The sequence below is a fragment of the Aulonocara sp. 'chitande type north' Nkhata Bay genome, linkage group LG13 (assembly GCF_057382095.1).
Source record: "Aulonocara sp. 'chitande type north' Nkhata Bay isolate Kocher_YH1m ecotype deep benthic linkage group LG13, A_spYH_male_GT1.1, whole genome shotgun sequence".
NCBI classification, from domain to species: Eukaryota; Metazoa; Chordata; class Actinopteri; order Cichliformes; family Cichlidae; genus Aulonocara; species Aulonocara sp. 'chitande type north' Nkhata Bay.
The window spans coordinates 4,440,552-4,463,951 of NC_141356.1; the positions used below are offsets into that span (position 1 = coordinate 4,440,552).

Sequence of the window (23,400 nt, forward strand, 5' to 3'; positions counted from 1 at the left end):
TTAATTTGAAAGGGATTCATTATGTTGAAGTTTATTGATTTTTGTATGTTTATGTGGCAACTGCATGTATAGCTGGAGAGTCCCTTCGTGTGTGCTCCAACAGAAAAGCAAACGGCGTGAGAAAGGATACAGCTGTGGACGGTGGAAAGTGGGTTTATTTTCCCCATTTGTGAGATCTACAAACAGTATTTTGGTGTGTACGCTTTTGTTTTTGTTTCTTTAACAACTTGGGATAACTAACACTGCACAACAGTAAAACGACCAGGTGCTCAGAGTAGTTGCTGAAAAGACTGCCTCAGCAATAAGCACCTGCAAGCATCATCATGCTCCGAGGAAGGCAATCTCTTTCATTAAGGCTGGAGAGAAACCCCAGGTGCGCCCACATTTGACAACTGGCCTCCTCAACACAGCCTCTGATTGGCAGCTACAGGCTGACCTGGTTAAACAGCTAAAGTTCCCTCAGAACATTGCAAAAACATCCCTCCGGCCAGACATGATAATTATTTCTGAGGCCTCAAAACAGCTGATCATGCTGGAACTCACAGTGCCCTGGGAAGAGCGGATCGAGGAGGCCAATGAAAGGAAACGAGGAAAGTACCAGGAACTAGTGCAGGAGTGCATCAGCCCATAGAAGTGGGTTGTAGGGGCTTTGCAGGACGATCACTCTGCAAAGTCCTAGGCCGGCTGGGCGTGGCTGTGGCAGCCAAGAAGAGGGCCATCCAGGCTGTGAGTGAAGTGGCAGAGAAAGCCACAAGGTGGCTGTGGATCAAGAGGGCTGATCCGTGGGTAGCTACTGGTACGCAAGTTGGGGCATGATCACCCCCGGCTGGGTCGCCTGGGCGAGGGTGTATGATGAGACCCGAAACACCTGATGACCCCAGGATACATCACTGAAGATGCGTACCAGTGCATCCAGGAGATGTGTCTTTTATAGTACCGGTATACCGAAAAACTTCCGTTGTTTTACCTTTTCTAAGTCATGACTGTAAATTTGCAGCTTTAGATTTCTCTACTCTTCCTTGTGAGAGTTCTTGCCTGGATTCTGTTGTTTCTTTTGGATTAATTGGTTTCTGGACTTTCTACCAAAGGTGTGTCTTTTGTTTAAGAAGTCTCCACTTGGGTTTAACTTTTGCAACACATTACAAATATACTCAGCTAAAGGTAGATCCATCCAAACTGTCTGCTGTACCTTACTATCCAGGTAAGTAAACTTGTGTCTTGTATCTGGGTTTAGTTGGGTCGTGACAAAAGAACTGCTGTTTTACTTTTGTATCTTGAAGATAAGTCTTTTAATTGCTAGTGTCTGTAATACAGACCTTTTGTGCATTACAACAAAGCACCAATTAATTATTCAAATACTTGGAGATGGACTGAAAGGATTTTTCTGGTGGAGCTTTATCCAGCTTACATTTTCATATACAACTACAAGACACGGAGAGAACAAAGGCAGGTTTGAATCAAATAAAAGTGAAAAAGTACAGTCAAAAAAAGTCAGAAAGCATAAAGTAGGACAATTCTACCATCTATTTTTGTGCACAGGTAACTAAACCGTCTCCTATATTAATGTAATACAAAAATATTAGTACACGAGAATACAAATGTTATTTAAATCTAAATTCTAATTCTAATGAATGTACTCAGCTTGATACTGTTACTGTTTAGGACACAAGCAATAAAAGAGAAAGAAACAGAGGGTGACTTTGCCTCCACACCTAAACGGAGATTCAGGTGGAGGAACACTAAGATCTGTTGTAGTGGCTCAGCATGGGGAAAATACTAAAAGCTCACAATAATTTCTAATATAAGCTCCCGTAGATTTTCATATTGTACAGGTTGTAATCAGCTGACCTGCTGCTCGTTGTGGAAGTGCACAACTGAATTCAACAGGATGTAAGCAGATGTTTCACAGCAATCTCGGCTGTGTCCCATTACCTACACTAACTGTAGGCTGTATATTGTCTTTACACTGACAGTATGAAGTTGGTTTAATTACTGAATTCAGTCAGTGGATCTAAGCATCATTACCTGTAAAATAATCTATAATAATAATAAACTACAGCCACTGTGTGTATCAGTCCAACGCGTGAATTCACCACATTACTGCAAGCTAACCTGTTTATCCTGCTGTTCATGCAACATTTGTTTGCATTTATGTTCACACATCATATACAGATCCAATATGTGATTAAAATGAAGACATTTCATGTAATCTTTAAATCTGCAGTATATTAAGTGTCACTGAGCAGTTATTACATCTTTCTCCATCTCTGAGTGAATCTAGCTCTTTGACCTAATTTCTTGGCTCCTAATATTCACCCTTAAAATCTAGAAGTGGTGCAAAAATGAGCCCTTTACTCTTTGGATATGTACTGACTCCCAGAATATTTTTTCCCAGCAGTTGGATGCTTCAGATATTAAATCTACTTGTCTGGTGACTGTTTCCAATATACTTAAAAAATATGGCTTGATTATAATATTTCACCTTTCACTATATTAAACAGCAAATTTAAAAAACAAGAAAAATGTCTACAAAAAGAACTTTGCACAGCAAAGAAAGCAAATTGGCGTTGTTCGAGCTGTGAGAGTGTAACACAGAAATAACTGCCCCTTTTGGGTGGCTTAGATTGATACAAGCAGGAATCAAAACAGATCATTTGGGTTGCATGACAACAAAAAAACTTTAATAACTTTTAATGTTGACAGACAGCAAAAATAACAGGAAAGTGACAGCTGTACAGACGGCACAGAAATGTAGCAGCTATTCCTAAAAGAAAAGAGGAGGAGGTCATCAGAAACACTGGCAGGTGAAGTTTAGTTAAAAAGTGTACAATAAGGACAAATATATTTGAAACTGTTAAAAGGATAACATACAAATAATACAAAAAAGTCAAACTAATTGCAATAAATTAAAATATATATCACACATGTACCACATCATGTGTAATTACATGTGATTGTACAAGATACAGTTTACTAAGCTTTAAGTTAAGAGAGAAATTGTTAGCTTATAAAAATCAGGTGTGAAATCTGTACCATTGAGTAATAAGTCCTGAAACAAACTAGTTTACATCCTCTTTAAAGGAGACAACTAAAGTAGCACCACCACATCATAACGAGCGTCTCACAAGTAAGGGGACAGCGACATGAATGACTTCATTTCACACGTGAAAAAACAAAACAAAAAAGAATCCCTCACTTCTGAGTATTCTTCATTTGAAAATACAGAATCATGTCACAAGAGCAAAGCAGTCTCATCACCAGCTGTTAAATGACAGATCAAATAAATAGCAGATATCACCACTGTCATGCAGTTTCAGACAGATGCAGAAAGAGATGCAAGCAGCTTAGTACTTTCACATAACTGCCAGCAGAGGGCAGCAAAGACTCATCCTGCTGCTCAACCAGCAGAGATTTGGCGGTCACGCAAAACCATAAATCAGCAGGACATCAGATATGAAAATCGCATCCCAGGTTACCACAAAGTATTGAGGGGCACCATCTAGACTCATATCAGTCAGTGAGCTCATTTGTGAATATAAAATTATGTAGTAAGCGAGAAGAGTAGGATTCAGATGCTCTGACACAGCTTAGGATGCACCTCTTAAAAACAATAAAATATAAATATTAATAAACATCATATAATTTCCACTCTGGTGTCATAATGTCATGGCACAAGACTCGGACATCACTGAGAAAAATCACCCCGATAATCAAAGGATGGATTTGCAACAAAATAATGTGCAGCGTGATATGAACTGCAATTTGGTCCAGTATTTGAGTGTAAACATTTGATGAGGATTTAGATTTTTGAATGAATGACTTATGAATTTGCTGTGATTTCTCAGACACACCACTGTCAACTACTGACCTTACTGACAACTTCAAGTTTCACATGTGATCTTCAATAAAAGCAGACCTGGAGTGTCAAAGAAGTGTGGTTACAGTACTCACAAACAAACTGTTAGCTTTAACAGTATCAACGGCTTATATTAGTCCTTCAAATACACACACTCTGGCAGCTGTGTGTGAAGTATTCAACTTTTTAAACCATTTTTTAACATCTTTTCCCCATTTTCTGTTGAATGTTCATATTAAACATAGTTAAAGTTTGCCACATTTACATTTAGCATATGTAAATATAATCACTGTGAGGCAAAAGCTCAAACAGCTTCTGACTGCCCAGAATACCAAGTCTCCAAACGCTTTCGACTTTCATAAAGTAAAGGTCATATAGCTTACAAGAACAGGGTGCTTCTCCTCTGCTGGCTTCCAGAATGTAGCCAATCAGAACAAAGGGGGCTTTAAGAATGTTAAAGACACAATAAAATGGCTTATTTCAGACAAAGTATAAACTGAGGTGCTGCAGAATGGGCTAGCATAGGGCTAACATAAATGAGACATTTATGGACAGTAAATCATCCAAACCTGTTTTTGACTCCCAGAATAAGAATAGCAAGCTAGAAAATAAACATCCTTCAATAATTTTATATCTATATCATTATTATATTTGTCTAGTTAGCCACAGTTGTTAGTGTCAAGTGGGCTTCCCTGGACTTAGTCTAAACACCTGACATGATACTTAGCTAAGAAAAGAAGTAAAGTGATAAGTTAAAAAATTCTAGCATAGCTTACTGTTAGCATAGTGTTAACACAGCTTTAGCTGGTTAGCAAACAAAAAAGAAACCAAACTAGCTATGTTTCAGACTCCTTGGTAGCATAGCAATAATGCTCTTAGCTATATTTTCTTTTTAATAAAATAGCTAAAATCAGTGTAGCTAAACATCAAACAAGTATGTTGTCACAAAAAGCTAAGAAATATGCCAGTATGTACAACCTTAACCTAACTTAAAAAGGCTGATGTACATTGAACTTTAAAGAGCAAAAACGACTTTTAAGCTGCTCTCATTACAAAATTGTTGGCATCTGCTTGTAAAATGCTGATGTCAGCTTTTTCCCTGTAGTAATATTGATGTGAAGAATGGTTGTTTTCTCAGAGATAAATAGGGTCTTGTTTTATTTAGAGAGTAGACCATACAATTGACCTTTCCCTCATGAGAACATAGGGCAATACATGCAGACCAATATTCTAAGGAGCTTGGAAAGAAAGCAACTTGACTCCTTTGGGTTTCTTGAAGATGTTTTACAGCTGTGAAGCTTCTTCAGTTCTAAAACCTCTTAACAGGCCTTGTAAACTTTTCTCTGGATTATGAAAAATATTACTTTCAAACTGAGGCCCAAATAGTTACCACAATTACCACTTCAACCTAACCTGACACTACAAAATGTGTTGTTTTCATCCAGCTATTCAAGTAAGGGACATCAAATTGAAGTAAAGCGCATACCCAGACTTTGACCAGTACTTAAACAATGACAGACATCGTCAAGATTGGTTAAACACTCTTACTTGTCAGCATCTGTTGAGTTGTTAATCCTCTATAGTTTAAGCATGTCATGGTATTTGCAGTCTGAAGATAAAAAGAAATAAATGCACTTCATCATGTCCTGTTATACAAAGCTGCTGATGAGCAGTGACTGGAGTAAGATGAACATAACTGTCACATTTATGGGAATGTTTTAGACTTGGTATGTTTCTGTCACTGTTCATGTCAAAATGCTTTAATAAATAAAATGTAAAATACAAAAACTATTGACTTAAGTGACTGGGCAAATCATTTCAGTGTAAATTATTCTAAAATTTCATATATATTCAATTTAGCATTAAGATGCCCGAATGGAAACCCAATTTTAAAAATAACAGTGACACTATGTGGACTTTCCATGCTCTAGCAGGCATTTTTTTGGCCTTACACTGAATCAGAATGCTTCCACAAAAGCAGCATGTCAGAGATGTCAAAGGTAAAAGGTCAAGAAAGGAAAAAGTCTTGCTGGGATCACAGCACTGACTCAATGGCTTCCGGCATAGCTTCTAAGGCTTTGGCTTGATGCGTGACTAATGGAGATGTCTCCTCCTCTGCCTGGACGTTGGCCACCGCCTCCACTCGGACTTCCGACAGCTCCCCCTCCTGTTGATGCTTCTTCATCTCCAGCTGGTTTATGTGGTGGAGGATTCCCGCGCCAAGAGCGTCTCCCTCCACGTTCACTACAGTGGTGGTACGATCTCTGTTCACAAAGAGAACATTTGTGACAAATTTTGTGATGATGATGGCATCAAGGCAGACAGAAGGTTGTACTAACAAAAGGCCTTTGCTTTTCAAAAGAAGAATTGAACTTAGTCTCATAAAGAAGAACCTGTATTTTAAATATGACCTATTTCCATTTGTTTGTTTAACCTATGTGTGTGTTTGCTCTAGGAAAATACTGCAGGGGGTTTCTGTTGATCCTACAGTTGGGAAACGCTGATCTAGTTGGGAAACTCTGATCTAGTTGGCTTACTATACGCTAGGTGAGGTGTAGGTGTACGTGATCATCTGTAGTCTCCTATGTTTTCTAATATGACACTCACACAATCCAGTCAACAGCTAGCATGAGGGACAGGTCGTTGGTCGGCAGGCCGATGGCCTCCAGGATGATGGCAATGGTGATGATGCCACCGGCTGGGATGCCTGCTGCACCAACACTGGAGGCTGTGGCCGTCACCCTGGAAGTGTGATTCACAATGAAACACAATAAATTTCCACCTGTTTATGCCAGTAGGAAATGTTGGTGGTATTATTGCTTAATAAAAGTTTTTCTCATTCCCTTAACTTACAGGATTGTGAAGATCTGCCCAGCGTTCAGCTCGGTATTGTTGAGCTGAGCAATGAAGACGGCAGCGATGCACTGGAAGATGGCAGCGCCATCCATGTTAACCGTGGCCCCAATGGGCAGAATGAAGCGGCTGATGCGTTTGTCCACACCATTATTCTCCTCCACACACTTTATCATAGAGGGTAGAGTTGCTGAACTAATGAGAGAAGAAAAATGCAAATGAAAAAAATCTTTCTTTTTTTTTGGTGTCTGTCACACTGATTTTTGGAAGGTTTGTGTCCCATTACATCTGGCCTAAAACTAACATACCAGCAGAACACCGTACCAATAGTCAAACATGGTCGTGGTGGTTTGATGATTAGGGGCTGCTTTGCTGCATCAAGATCTGAAACTTGCCATGATTCACTGAAGCATTAACTCTGCTGTCTACCTGAAGCTCAAATTAATTATGCAGAAGGACAATAATCCAAATCACACCATCAAGTCCACCTCTGAAAGTTTTTGGAGTTGCCCATTAAAAGTCTAGATTTAAATCTGACTCTGATACTTTGGCCGTTCATGCTCAAAAACTCTCCAATTTGGCTAAATAAAAACAATTCTCCAAAGAAGAGTGGAAGAAAATTCCTCCACAGTGATGATGTTCATAATAAATATGCAAATATGCAAAAAATAAGAAATCACGAAGGGCCAAATACTAAGACTTCACTAATATTACATGTCAACTTTTTATTTACATACATTTATATTCATTGATTTGCAGGTTCCCTGTAACAGCTCATCAGTGATTCTGCAATGTACCAGTATACCTGGAGCAGGTTGCGAAGGCAGTGGTGAAGGGTGTTATTAGGCCAGACAGGAAACTGAAGGGGTTCTTGCGCGTTAAACCAAAGTAGATGAGGGGTAGGACGATGCCTCCATGGATAACGTGGCCCAAAATCGAAGCAAAGATATATTTTCCCAGGCTGGTGACCAGAAGAACCACATCTTCCATCTCCACAATTTTACTGCCCACTAGGAACATGATGCCAAAGGGGATATACCTAAAGAGACACAGGAGAAAGGAAGAGTCAAATACAACAATAAATAGCGCAGCACAGACAGTCAATGTCTATCCTTATTTAACTGACTAATGAATGTCATAAAATATCCCCACATTTCAATAAATTTCATCCAAGAGCACTTACCACATGATCCAGGACACCAGCACCATGGTGGCTTCGTTGAAAGCATTGAAGAAACGGATGAGTTCCTCTCCCTCGTCACCCAGTTTCCTCAGCGCCACACCAAACACCATGGCAAACAGCACCAGACCCAGAATGTTCATGCCATCTGTTTCTGTACCATAAGGGACCTAAGGCACCAAGCAGAGTCACACTGTAAGAGCCTGAGCATACTGACAAGACGGTGTTAAGAAGGGCTGTCAAAAACCTAGTTGGTTTAAGTGAAAAGGGAGCAAAACACAGAAGAGGAAAGGGTCTCCAGCCATGCAGAAGGTTTGACAAATGTATCTTGGCAAGAGCATCTGTTTTACTAAGACTTAGTGTCACTGAAAGTACATTAAAGAGCTTGAGTGGAAGAATCTTTTCTTGGAAAGTGAAGAGCTACAGCATTACCTAGGCAGTGGTTGACCGTGCAACTTTACCAGATCCCTTTCTTTTTTCATTCTGTCCATATAAAAGCAAAGTTGAATCACACAGTTTCAGCTGCCCACAAATAGCAACAATACGCTTCTTCTCCTGAGTTGCTTCAGAAGAATTTACAGTTTGAGAGAATAACAACTAACAAATTTTCATGACACAGAATTAAGTTTTTTTGGCTCTCGCTCGCCTCATATTTACGTCAGCTCATATCTTAACACTAGCCACTCACTACTGTGAGGTTGTACTGTGAATGCTTGAGATTAATCCTCTGAGAACTATGACTCTCTGTAGAAACGTTTGATCAGACTGGACCAAAGTGGTGGTCCACTGACCCATAATTCAAACTGCCTGCAAGGCTAAAATTGCTTGTTGATCCAACTTGATCCAACTTAGCTAAGAAAACAAGTTGAAACACTTCACACAATAGGAGTTCCACACTGATAATCACACATTGAACTCTTGGATGGAACCTTATGTGTATCCTTTCATTGTGGAAAGATAAACTTGTCAAATAATAGAGCTTGTGTAGACTGCAGTAGTATATACGACACCTTTTGCGTGCTGCAGAGTGTGTATGTGCGAATGCAAAAGTCTGGAGGCAGTAGAAGTATTCAGTGAACTGGATGACAAATAGGGACAAGGACAAATCCTGTGCTCAATCCCTTTCCATTGTGCTGAGCTCTCCCACAGCTACACCAGCTTCATCCCCTGGCACTGGGGTGGGTGTGTAGGGGGCGACAGTCCACCAAGACCCACGGCACACAAATACCATGGACCAATGCCAAAATCAGATTCCCCCCACTGTTCCCCCATACTGGGTCAATGGGGACAAGCCATAGCTTCTAGGGTGAAGCATTAGGATTTAAAGATTATCCTCAAAATTTAACAAGTTATATAATCAAATAGAGTAACTTATAAAACTTCTCTTTGCTCTTTAACGATCCTCGAGTACAAACAAGCTACTTGAGTGCAAGTGCTACTAAAAACCTTTAAAAGTGCTTCCTTGTATTAACTAACAGGATGCTGCTGTGGTACAAGCCTAAAAAGGCTTTTGTACTATTCCCTAAATGCTTTTGTTTAGCAGTCTGTGTACCATTATGCATCTGTTAGCCGGCTTCCGATCGACTGTCTCTCCTGCTGACAAATAAGCAAAGCCATCATACACTTGTCTATGATGCAACATCCACTACAAGTAGCAGGCAAGTGGCAATCAAGAAATCTGGTGCTGGTCCTCTGTCAGGATTTTGTTTTTCCTTCCTAGTAAAGACCAGCACATCATGTTGCCTCACATCCAGGCATGCAGGCCATCTTGCTGGGTCAAGATGACCTGCATGGTGGCCAACACCTGCATGTAATCGTAAGGGCCTGGTTGCTACAACAGTTACTGTGTGAAACTCCACTTTTGTCTTTCACCTTTTTGTCCTGCCTCCCCTCACGCTGCGGATGGCCGCCCCTCCCTGAGCCTGGTTCTGCCGGAGGGTTCTTCTTGTAAAAGGGAGTTTTCCCTTCCCACTGTTGCTGAAATGCTTGCTTATAGGGGGCGTCAACTGATTATTGGGGTTTTCTCCCTCTTATTGTATATATAATATATAAAGCACCTCGAGACAGCTATTGTTCTGATTTGGCACTGTAGCTTATGAAGCCATTGTAGTAATATAGTTTTGTTGCCTGGCAATCAAAAAGAAAAAAAAAGCACTCAAGACAAAGATGCCTTTAGCTAACTCAGACTGCTGAAGCTTCATATAAGCTTATATTAAAAAGTATTCAGTATTTACTAGATTTATTTAGCCTGCGGTTCTTTTCTAGTGTTGTCACAGTATAATCACAGTATGGAATAATAACTTGTGTGGAGAAGTGGAAAACATGTGAGCACTAGATAAAGATAACTGCACTATATGAGTCCAGCATGCTTTTTAGTAGCAGAAGAAAATGCATGGATGGATGGTAAATGCAAAAAACCCTGTTTACGCTTGTCCACACTTTTAAGAGCATGCATGTCCCTGCATGTGAGACATGTATGTGAGCATGTCCCCTCACATTCACGTTAGTGATAGTGTCAGTCTACACAGTTGTGTTCTAAAGTTACTAAGTGACTTGTTTTTCCCTTTTTGAACACCTTTTATCTATAAAATCAGATTATGACATCAAGAAATTATAGGAAATATATCAATACTTAGAATTTAAGAGTACTAAAACTAGTACTAGAAGCACTCATTGAGTAAATATTTATCTAACAATTATTTGGCACCAGTGAGCTAAAGACAGATTAAAAACTCATAAATAAAAATGACTGGCCTTTAGCCTTATTTGTAGTGATTGTACTGTTCACATGGCTATCAGCATTTCACCATCAGCCTTGACCCTCTTTCCCAAAACCAGCTCTTTCATTAGACGTGCACATACTGCTTATTCAGTGGTTTTGCACCCACGGGTGACTGACATACAAACAAGGTGCTCAGAGCAAACATGTACCTCAAGGATGGATGATGGCTCAACCTCCTGTTGACAGAGGTAACTGTTTGATGAGAGCACTTTCCTTTCGTAATCTGGTACTTTACGTGTTACGTAGTCTGCATGCAAAACTTCACGCAACAGACGTTCCCAGCTTTTACCTTTTGGTAGAGGGTCGTCCCATTGGTATCATTCCCCACAGCAACCATCTTGTAGTCGGTTGCGTACTGTAACATAAAGAAAGAAACATGTGCTTGTTTATTTTGTTGTATTGCTGAAATAAATTAATGTTTTTAGAAATTGAATTCTAATCTAATATGACATCTGTAGAGTTGCTTTTTGAATAATCAGGTGCAACTGCTTTAAATAGTACATTTTACAGACATTGCTGAGGAACAAAAGGGAACCCACAAGCTGCCACTGACCCCCTTTTTAAAATATGATAGATGTTTCCTATACCAGTCTTCCTCGGGGGTTTTATTTTCTGATTTCCCATGGGCCTCTTCTTGGTTGCGCAGGTTTAAAAAATCCTGGACATTTTCAGGCTATGAGTAGTTCACTGTGTCAGTACTTTTTGTAGGAGACTTGGGACCCCGTTGGACACGGTCCACTGATGTTCAGTCTTTTCAGTAAACAGAACTGCAACAATGCCCCCTTTCCCTCAAAGCATTTCTTTAGACACCCCTATAGGGTAGAGGTTTCCAACATCTCCTAAAGATCTATATGAGCTTAAAAAAGTCTTGGTTCTTAAACGATCTTGGGCATGTAGGCACACAGAGTAGATGGGTATAGTCTCAAATGAAAAAGCCAGCTATCCAATAATCCAAATCTCACACATCATTTGTTTAAACGTCTGTTTAAACATCGAGCTGCCTGTCATTTTGTGTAAATCCCCCCTCTCCTCTGCTTTCTTGGTCTAATCCACTGTTGGAGCCGTTCCCACGGGGGGCTCTACCACAGCATATACTGAGTGTGTGGGGGTACACTGAACTCTGTAACCTGGCTTCACTTTAAACACTTTTTCACTCTTTCTGTGAGAAATAACTGACTTATTTGTGTGTGTGTGTTTGTGTGTGTGTGTGTAATTTACAGGTGTGGTTTAGGAGAAGTTTAAGGTTTGATGAAGTGTGTCTGTGCGTGATTAAAAGAGTGTGAACATGCTTTCCTTTCTCCCTGTGTGTGCATGTGTGTATAGTTCATTTCTATCACTTCATCTCCAAATATTGAATTTTCCAGGTCCTTGTTTTAGCTGTAACAGCCAGGATGTTGTGCGATGGAGCGGCCCGTGTTGAGGAGTACCGAGGCGAGGTGGGTTGCTAGGCTAGCTTTAATGGAATGGTTTCGCCATGGTAACGGCTGGTGAGGGACAAGAAAAAGAGGTGTTCGGGTGAACAGGGGAGCGCTGCGGACCCTATTCTGGATGTCTCCTCATTAAGAGGCTCTTGGTGCTCTAACCAGGATTTATGGCAACTCTAAATGGATTTGTAGGAGCATCCGTGTGGTTGGGAAAATAAATTTGAATGAACAATCTGCACGAGACACAGGTGATACAGGAAAGAGGACAGAAAGAGGAGGATAAAAGGAGTGTGTGTCTGCGTGTGTGGGGGTGGGCAGGAAGTAAGGAGCTGGCACTCACAGAACGAAAGGCAGCAGCCACCAAGTTTGCTGGAAACAAATTCCTGAGAACGGAAGCAAAAACAAGTTAGCGCCACAGAAAATTACAGTCATCTCAGTCCTGTTCTCCTGTGTGAGCCACTTTATCTGAACAAATGGTAAAAGGCCAACATCTACAACAAGATTGGACAAGTGTTTCAGAATCATGTGGCTATCCCACCCGAACAGTAAATTCTCAACAGGATTCGTTTATCATCGTCGTATCTTGGCCTTTTCCCAGGATCCTCCCTAAAGTTTGCAGCCCAAACTCCCTGATAAAACATGTTCGGACACGAACCTGCTGTCTGTTTCAGCTTTTCGTAAAACAAATTAGCGAGGTCTTACCTAGGGTTAGTTATCTTTCCCTGGAGCTTTCACTGTTCTCCAGTCAACTAAAGGTAAAGCAAAGTCAGGCAGATGCGGAAAATAAAATTAGACTAAATTTAATCGCTTTATACTTTTCAAACTCTAACTCAAGCACTGCAAGTCTCACATACTACTCAGTTTCTGGTACAAAACTGCTGCACAGTGTAGTGAAGATTCATATTTTCTTAAGTTTTCTTTTAATTAATTTCCTTTCTATTCTTTCTTCATCGTTATTTGGCTGCTGTTCTTTTGTCAAATGCTCGACAAACTTTACTTGAGCTCTGCATTACCATAGCAAAAGGCTACAAAATTTCTTGGCAACACGTTCCAATAGTGACTGAGATATTTTGCCAACATGAAGCACTACTAACAGTGTCACTACTACTAAGAGTGTCAGTACAATCTTGTGTCTAACATGGTCACAAGAAGCACTCACAGGAGAACACTGATTGCAACTGAAATTATCTTAGATGTTACTTTGACATGTCTCGATGCATTCTCAATGATCCAGGTAAGGAAATCCCTAAAAGTTGATTCTGTTCATCAGTCGAGACTGAAGAAGTCACTTGTCACTGTCTCTCACTGAAAATGCTACGTCCAGATGAACAGAATCAATTTTTTGGGAGTTACTTTGTCAAGTAACAACCACCCAAATGCTGCTGCAGGCCAAGCACACTTTCTGAATGCCAGAAAGTCCCCGATGGCAACATCTTGCAACTTGTCAAAGAGTGCACGGCATTCATCCTGCACCTGAATTTACCAGATTGCCAGAATCTGAATATCACAGAGTATAAGTGACGTTGCTGGTTAGCGATCAGGTACACCTGTATGTAGTCCATAATACTGGATTTTGGATCAGCAATAGACACACAGTATTGCTGTTTTGTTTTTTCCATAATTTGAATCATGACAGTAATAACAGCATGGGAAATGTGACATAATCACAATAGTCAGTTACTAAAAGACAGTGAGGAACAATAGGAGTAATTTGGCACTGAGATGATTTTTTTGTCTTTGATATTTATGGCAACCTCAGTAATGCAGAGGATAATAACCAGATTTACAGGGAGTTTATTATTCATCCTCAAAGTGAACAGCCTACTTTGGTTCATTATCCCTTTTGTCGTTATAAATCCCTCATTCAAACATTTTCTTGACAGATTGTCACAGACAGAGTGTCAAGGAGTTTATTTTCACTACTGTAAGATAATCATGCAGGGATTACTAGAAGCCTGCAGGCCCTTTCTACGTACTGCTGTGTGTTTGTTGTAACGTTATCCTCTGGGGTCACACTGTATTGTGCAAAGAAATACAGGCTTTGCTCACATCTATTCCCATGGCCAGACCAGAGCCAAGCAATTCAGCTCATAGCACCATGACCCCGTCAACTCTGCCTTGAGTTCAGGGACAAATGCTGCTTCAGCTGTTGAATATCTCAGCTCCCCAGGACACGCTGGCAGGTAGCCACAATATTTTCACTTAGTCTTTTCTTTCCTTTCCTGATGTTGCAAACAAGTGATATGTTTTTGCAACCCAAGATTCCCTAAATTCTTTTCCTTTATATGAAGGCAGTCAGGTTTCATCCTAGCACATGACCACAGCGAGAATCTGGATTAAGCCTGGGAACCCAGAAGTGAGCTGGCATGATTTTCCCAGAGTCTCCCTAGAGGCCCACTGTCTCTCTGTGGACTGATGTTACATAATAGCTTGACTTTCTAATTAATCGAAGCCAAGTATCATGAATGATCATTTCAAGGCCTAATTCAAGTCCAATGATGTGATCTGAAATGACCTGTCTGTCTGTTGCTGGTTCTTCTGGTTTTTAGATGGCACTTAATGCAACAGTTTACAGGTCTTTCTACTGGATGGACACATCCAGCCAGTAGATCTAGTGGTATAAATTTGTGCTTCAGCTTTGATGAGAACATTTTTGAATTTTTATTAATGTATAACTCAGTATTAAATAGCTGATGTGTGTGGCTGTGAATTGTCCTCCTACAGTTTATGAATGCAGGTTACTTCCCAAACTTGCTAGCTTTAGCCTCTCGTTAAGATACGTTCACTTTTGGCAGTAAACGCCAATATAGTCCTAGCTAAAATGCTAAAATGCTAACAGTAAATCTTCAAAATGCAAAGTGCAGAAACCTCAGCCTTATTAAGAAGATGAAAATAAAATGCTTATTAGTTTCTTAAATTAGCGAGCATTAGCTTTCCATGCCTTAAATAGTTAGTTGCTATCAAGCAGAATTGGTAAGCATGTTTCAGAAACAAGTTAAAACAATCCAAATATACGTTTAGTCCTAAAAGCTAGCAAAGAAAAGCTAAAATATAGAGAGGTTATTTAAAAAATGGGCAGGCTAGCAAGCCACAAAGCTAACACCAGCGTTTTGATACTTTGACACAAATAAAACTGACTGGCTGAACCTTCAGGTTTTTAGTCAAACACCACGTGCCTGGTAGTGCACTGAATAAATAGACTATCTGGAGTGGGGGGGAAATAATGTAATACCCTGTGATATGACACGTGTTTATGGAACATAGACAGCAGAAAGCATGGACAAAGCTTCTGGGTGGGAAAAATGAAACCATTGCTGAAGTGTCTTAAACCTGCATTCAGTCCACCAGGTGTTGATACAGTATCTGTGGTTTCAAAAAGTCTTGTGGAAGTTTATGGGAAAATAGCATTGTGAGTAAATGTTTCCAATGAAGTCTGTTATGTAAATTGTGGCTGTACTATGTTTCGAAAAGAAGGAATATCTACGCTATGCTCATTGGCTAAAGGCTTGTGATTTAGAAGTTGTTAGGCAATGTGTGAGTGGTTTCACAGTCAGACCTGCCCCACCTCATCCCATATTTGAAGCCGAGATGAAGTCGAGACAGCAGAAACTAATCTTGAGGCTTGACAGACTTCAGAAAGCAACAGGGGTGACGTCACAACAGCCACCATCTTCCACACTGTCTATATCAAGAAAATGCACAGTGATTTATCTGGTACTAAGACTAGCCCCCCTCAACCTGCTCCACCTGCAAAGTTAAATGTTAGCTTTTTCAATAGTACCTGAATCAGAAACTTGTTAAAATGAATATTCCCAAAATATTCTTACTTTCTGAATCAATAGCTTTGCTCAAATAAATGAACCTTAGTCTATATGTAGCAGAAAACAACACTCTTCACTGGACTTAGCTTTTGCGTTCTGTCCTGTTCTGATGTAACCCACTGTGAAATTTACACCATCTGAATACCTGCAAAAGCATAAAGTATGAGAAATAACAGCAGCATGTCCACCTGCTATCATGATAAGGGAGATGTGCTAGCTGTTTGCACTACAGTCTGCTACAGGCTCTGCACCTCTTCGCCTTCCCCAAAATACATCCTACTATTTCAACAGCTGTCAGCTTTCCCTCACACTGTGGGAACTTATTATTAACCACTGAAGGCTGCTGAAGAACACTGATATTTATAGGCTAGCAGCAAAGCTTTCATGAACAACTGCCATGCTGGAAAAAAAATCAACCAACTTTACAAGGAGTTGAGTTGAAAATTGTACCACAGAACCTCTACCTGTATAATCAAGAGTTTGCCCCAAAGACACTGTGTCTCTTCATAATCAGTGAAAAGCCATCAGTAGATTTTTTATTTGTGCTTATTTGTCCCCTGGAAGCCATCAGACTGCAATCTGGGCTCTATAAAGTATCCCCTATCGGGCACATTTGTGTGTAACAGTGGGGTCAAGATACACTCTTAACAGTGGCAGCTAACTTAGGTTAAAAATAATCCATTATTACAGGTACTTATGTTATGGCATGGTGTCGATCAGATGTGACATGACTCTGCAAAGGTCTGCTGTGCAACCCTCCTTTCCCTGCTGTAAGTGGCACTTACAGCTCCTCTAATTACATCAGAGGTTAGACAAGCATTTGTAGCAGCATGGCATTGTAAAGCGGCAATCAACTATTTAAAAGCAAGAAGGGCTTTAAATACTTTAAGTAAAAGTACTCATTGATACAGTCATCGGATTGCAGTGAAGGTGGAGCAGATTTTTAGTAAAACTGACATCTGCTTTCTGATACAGCTCTGAAAATAAGTGCAGAGGGTTACAGGTGATGCAAGTAAAACTAACTATTAGGCTACACTGACACGTAAAGTTCTTTAAGACGAGTGCAGTGCCCACTCTCAATCTGAGTGGGAACATTAAAACACTTTTAACTGTTAGGCAAAGCTTTCCATCCACATCAGAGCAGCAGAGCAGGGACGTGCAGAGGGGGGGGCTAGAGGGGCTTGAGCACCCGCCCCTTTCCTGATGAGTGCCCAAAGTGCCCTTTTGTTGAGGCAACTTTTAAATTTTTTTTATTTATTTATTTATTTATTTTTTATGTGTGTGTGCGTGCGGAGTCCTGTCTGTGCCCCTCAACAATAATATTTAACTATTAATCATAGTTTTGCTAAATAAAAGGATCTGGCTTGCATCAGTCACATGATCACATTTAACCAATGATCGCCCTCGACGGCAGAACGCGCTGGTTACGAGCCGGGAACGAGCTCACAAAGAGCACGCGCATTTTTTGCGGTCCGGAGCTGTAGGAGAAACACAAGTTAACTCAGAGACACAGACTGATGCGACAAAACCAGTAAGTAGGTGTACAGCGTACACTGTAGTGTGTAGCACCCAGGAGTATTAGCTTATTACGTACACGTTGGTAAGCTGTCTTGTTGCAACTGACGAACTGAAACAAACGAGCGTGCTGTGTGTGCAACAGCGCGACAAACATTACCTGTCCTTTTATTAACTGCACAGGTAGTGCTGGTCATAGCTGCTGGCTACCTGTGCAAGGCTGTCATGGGTCTGTAGCTCTGTCACCGTTTTAGGGAACATATTTAGTTTTAAAGTAAGTTTCTGGGCATTTCCGGCCTTTCTGGAGGGATTATATTTCACTAAAAAACGATCTAATATGCATGTCCACATAATAATTATTATAATATATTAAAAAACACAAGCTGTATTTTAAAGAACATACATTAAGAAGCAGATTATATTAGATTTATATTTTAAATAAGACAAAATTTGGATTTTACAGCAGTAAAATGATTGTATCTCTGCAGTTTAAACATGTAATAAGCTTTGCCCTGCACAGAGTGGATAGTGAAACAAATGGAATCATCATAAATACATTATTTCATATTTATTACTTCCCCCTCCTCATTGCTTTATTATTGTAGCTCTAGTAATGAATAATAATGTAAGGATTCTGGATCAGCACCATGATGCCCATAGTATATACAGTATTCTGAAGAAGGTCTAAAATGTCACTGTGTGTGCGTGCATGTGTGTGTTTTATTTAGCTGGATTTAAAAAAATATTACTCATGATATAACATTGTCCAGACATGCCTGGTAAGGACCTGAGGAGGAAACAGTAGGAGCTGTGTGAGGCTACTAAAGGCAGGGCTATAACATTTTTCTGTCATCATTTTATTATAGATTAAGTGCAAGAGTTGTTAGGTGTGGACAATTAGATTATAGTTTATTGCAATAGCAAGTTGTGCCTTGTTCTCAGATAGACAGCAAGTGGAGAGTGATAGATGAAATGATGCGATGGAAGGAAGAAGAGAAGCAAAGAGTGATTCACAGGCAGAGCCGAGTTTATGTCACAGTTTTTCGTTGCCTTATGGTTCCAAGCGCTGTCACCAATCTTTGCATTTTGTTATTATCTCATGACACTTGTTTAATCAGCTACCATCTCTCCTGTGGACTTTTTAATGTCCACAAGACTGCCAAGCAGCAGCACAGGAGGCGTATCGAGGCCAGGTTTGAGAACAACACAAACCCAAGGCAGGTCTGGGAGGGCATCAGGGCTATCACGGACTACAAAAGAAGAACACCATCACCCTCAGCCGACAGTTCTACTCTGGCTGAGGATCTAAATCTCTTTTATGCCCGTTTTGACAGGGAGAACACCGACCCTGTCCTGTCCCCTCTCCCCTCAACCGACCCTGCTCCGGTCCTGAGCACTCGTGAGCTGAGGCGTGTGTTCCGGAGCATTAACACCAGGAAGGCGGCCGGGCCGGATGGAGTGCTGGGCCGGGTGCTAAAAGACTGTGCTGCGGACCTGGCGGACGTCTTCACCTCTATATATAACACCTCGTTGTCCTGTTCACTGGTACCATCCTGTTTCAAAGCAGCAACCATCGTTCCCATCCCAAAACAGTCAAATGTCACATGTCTGAACGATTTCAGACCTGTGGCACTCACCCCCATTCCCGCCAAATGCCTGGAGAGACTGGTCATTAAACACATCAGAGCTGCTTTTCCACCATCCCTGGACTCGCACCAGTTTGCATACAGGGAGAACCGGTCAACCGAGGATGCGATCGCCACAGTGCTGCACACATTACTGAAGCACTTGGAACACAGGAACACCTATGCACGGCTCCTCTTTGTAGACTACAGCTCGGCTTTTAATACCATCCGGCCATACAAACTCCGTCCCAAACTCCACCAACTGGGACTTAACTCCTCTCTGTGCAACTGGATTGTGGACTTCCTCACTAACCGTAGACAGAGTGTCAGAGTGGGTAAGAACACCTCTTCCACCCTTGTGGTCAACACCGGTGCCCCTCAGGGGTGTGTTCTGAGCCCTCTGCTATACACTCTCTTCACCCATGACTGTATTTCCTCCTGCGCGTCCAATCTCATTGTTAAGTTTGCAGATGACACTACAGTGCTCGGACTTATATCCAACAATGATGAGACAAACTATAGGACAGAGGTGCAACAACTAGAGTCATGGTGCCACGACAATAACTTGGTCTTAAACACCAAAAAGACCAAGGAGATCATTGTAGATTTCCGGAAGAGGGGTCATAACAACCATCTGCCTCTCTTCATTGGCAGTGAGGCGGTGGAGAGGGTGAGCAGTTTTAAATTCTTGAGGGTAACTGTGACCGAGGACCTGTCCTGGGGCAACCATATCACCTCAGTTGCACGGAAGGCCCAACAGCGCCTCTACTACCTGAGGAGACTGCGGAGCGCACACATTCCCAGATCTCTGATGTTGAACTTCTACAACTGTGCCATCAGCAGCGTTCTGACGTATGGATTTCTAGTGTGGTTCCCCAGCTGCACCAAGGCCGATCAGCAAGCACTCCAGCGGGTGGTGAAAGAAGCTGGCAGAATTATTGGAACAAGTCTGCCAGAGATCAGTAATATCTTCCCCACTCGCTGTCTGAGGAGGGTGCACAGTATCCTGCGGGACCAACATCACCCTGCGCGCCACCTTTTCCATCTGCTGCCCTCAGGGAGAAGGTACAGGTCTATACAGGCCAGAACATCCAGACTGGCCAACAGCCTGTATCCACAGGCTGTGAGGCTCCTGAACTCTCTGCCCCCCTCTCACGGACAATAACCATATCCAACTTCTTAATTGCAATGAACTGGTCTGCATTGGTGCATCATATCTTTATTCTCTTCCCCCTCCTGCCCCCCCCCCCCCCCTCTTTCTTAAATAGATAACTATCATATCTGATATCATATCTCACAGTACAATAATATTGAATGGGTTGCATTGTTGTATTTTGTCATGTTTCTCAGGTCTTTGTCTGAATTTCTACGAACATTATTGCTAAGGATTGTCTTATTGCATTGGAGTCACACTGGGTTAAATATGTACACTTGGGTTTCAAGGGGTATTTATTATTTTCTTCTTTTTTTTGGGTTGTATGGAAGCCCCAAACGCAATTTCATTGTTCTTGACAATGACAATAAATAAATAAATACTAAATACTTTAATGTCTACAGTCTCAGATCAACACAGCCCTGCCCTTCCCATATTAGATTCTTGATGAATGTGTGTTGTTGTTATTCAGCATGGTTCAATGTGCCCCTTTTTAACTTTGAGCACCCGCCCCTTTAAACCTCTCTGCACGTCCCTGCAGCAGAGTGAACTGTCAGTGGAAGATTCGACCTGAACATATAAAGCACTGTTTACAGATACACTGCAGGATACACTGACCTGCTCCACGGGGTCACTCGGATTGTGACATTGATCTTAGACACTTCCAAACAGGACCACCGTTGAAATCTTACTATAACTGTAATCACACTCATTTAGATAGTACACAGATAAAGTCTGCTACAGTGGCAGAGAGGACTTGGTTGTTTCAGTGGCGCACATGTGAGGCTTACTACAGCAGCCGTAGCCTTACTGAGCGTGTGCGCACGCATGCCTAGGATGACTGCGAGCGTGGAGCCATTCGTGTGTGTAACTAACCAGCATTCCCAAACCGCCCCGAGGCACGCTGTGCCACAGTTCCCATCAGATTCACTAGAGTACAGCACACAAATCCCCTTCTTGCCCCACTACCCTCTAACATGCTACCGTGTGCGCTGTTTAAGGCGATTAAAGAGGGCTCTTTACCTGGCCAGATCTAAGAAGGAGTCGGTGGTCTCCTTGTTGCTGCTGACGCTCTCCAGTCCCAGGTTGTTGGTGTTCAGGGCTCCCGCGCCCACTCCGGGTTTGATGATGAAAGCCAGGGCTACCCCGATCCCCGAGGCGATCAGCGTGGTCACCAGAAAGTAGGCGACTGCGATGCCCCCCAGCTTGCCCAGGGAGCGAGTGTCCAGGCTGGCGGCCCCCGATACGAGACTGCAGACGACGAGGGGCAAAATGATCATCTTCAGCATCCGGAGGAGCATCTCACCGGGGAAGGCGAAGTAGGTCATCTGCGCTTTGGTCAGGTTCATGCTGCGGACCATCATCCCGAGCCCGACGCCCACCAGCACGCCCGACACCGTCAAGATCACCAGCAGGTTCTTTCTCAGAAACTCCATCAGCTTTTCTCCGAGGCTCTTCTGCGAGCCCTTCTCCAGGATCTGGTCTGTGGATGCTGAGCCGGGCATGGCGTGTCCGTTTATCTCGCTCTTTTTCTCCATTTTTAATTTTTTCTATTATCTCCGATGCGGCGTGGAAAGCCCAGTCCGGTTTCAGACAGCGTGGGTAGGACACACGTTTCTGTGAAGGCTGGTCCGGCGTTCAACTCTGAGCGCAGAAGCGGCAGGGCGAGCCAATGGAGAGTGAGCGACGACACAAAAAGCCAAGTGGAACATGCGCACAAAAGGGGGCACTTTATACCAAAAGCAAATGATGCAAGAGCGTGGGATATTGCCAGGGTCCAGTACTGAATAAATAACTGAGGTTTTTATGATTGAAACAGCAGACAAAAAGCCATTCCACCGGAGTGCGCGCTCTGCTGCTTTTCTTGTCTTCTTCCTAATAATGCAAACACATGAAAGCACCCTTTCACGTCACTCATTTTCTGCACTCTTTGGAAAGCCCGCCCGAATCTTGGGCTTAGGACGAGAGCATCCTATTTCATGTCTGCTTTTAGTTATTCACTATAAATATTTACGCCCATAGGTATTTTAGTGAAATAGCTGTCTTCTCTTCATTTTCACACGGATCACACCAACATTTGTTTCTCTAACGGGCAGAAATAGTCAGTGCAGTGGGCCGTGTCTGTCTCAGCCTTTTTGGCATGGTAATGAGATTAATCGTGATCTGTCACAAACCCGTGCTGCTGCATGCTGATAATAAAATAACTGTTACTGTTTGCAATATTATGGATATTTTAGGAGCTTTATTAAACTTGTTTTTATGTTAAAGTATCGTTTTTACTCATAAATCTACGGTGGCCCCTAGAGACAAAGCACGTACAAACTCCAAAACACTTACAAAATCCAAAACACGTGCAAAATCCAAAACACATGCAAGCTCCAAAACACTTACAAAATAAAAAACACATGCAAAAGACAAAACACGTACAAAATACAAAAAACATGCAAAATCCAAAACACGTACAAAATACAAAACACGTGCAAACTCCAAAGCACTTACAAAATCCAAAACACGTGCAAACTCCAAAACACGTACAAAATCCAAAACACATGCAAAATACAAGACACGTACAAAATACAAAACACGTACAATATACAAAACACGTGCAAACTCCAAAACACGTACAAAATACAAAACACGTGCAAAATACAAAACACGTACAAAATACAAAACACGTACAAAATACAAAACACGTGCAAAATACAAAACACGTGCAAAATACAAAACACGTGCAAGCCCCAAAACACGCGCAAACTCCAAAACACATGCAAAATACAAAACACGTACAAAATACAAAACACGTGCAAAATACAAAACACGTGCAAAATACAAAACACGTACAAAATACAAAACACGTACAAAATACAAAACACGTGCAAAATACAAAACACGTGCAAGCCCCAAAACACGCGCAAACTCCAAAACACATGCAAAATACAAAACACGTACAAAATACAAAACACGTGCAAAATACAAAACACGTGCAAACTCCAAAACACGTGCAAAATACAAAACACATACAAAATACAAAACACGTGCAAAATACAAAACACGTGCAAAATCCAAAACACAACGGAAGTGCTCCAGGACGCTAGGGGCAGTGTTGAGCTTTTGTTACCTAGTAACTACACAAGCCAGGAAGTACCAATGACCGGATTTGGGGTCTGCAGCCTTAAAGGCCGCATTTTAAG

At 41.6% G+C, this 23,400-nt stretch overlaps 1 protein-coding gene across 1 annotated transcript; it reads right to left on the reverse strand.

Annotated features, from left to right (window-relative positions):
• Positions 1 to 2,675: 2,675 nt before the first annotated feature.
• slc1a4 (solute carrier family 1 member 4) lies at positions 2,676 to 21,896 on the reverse strand. Its single transcript, XM_086258325.1, has 8 exons — positions 21,233 to 21,896; positions 12,436 to 12,478; positions 10,961 to 11,026; positions 7,893 to 8,059; positions 7,515 to 7,748; positions 6,710 to 6,904; positions 6,464 to 6,598; positions 2,676 to 6,120 (listed from the first exon to the last, which is right to left on the reverse strand). The coding sequence occupies exons 1-8, from the start codon at positions 21,745 to 21,747 to the stop codon at positions 5,892 to 5,894; spliced, it is 1,584 nt and encodes a 527-aa protein (XP_086114451.1). The 5' UTR covers positions 21,748 to 21,896; the 3' UTR covers positions 2,676 to 5,891.
• Between the last annotated feature and the right edge of the window lie 1,504 nt (positions 21,897 to 23,400).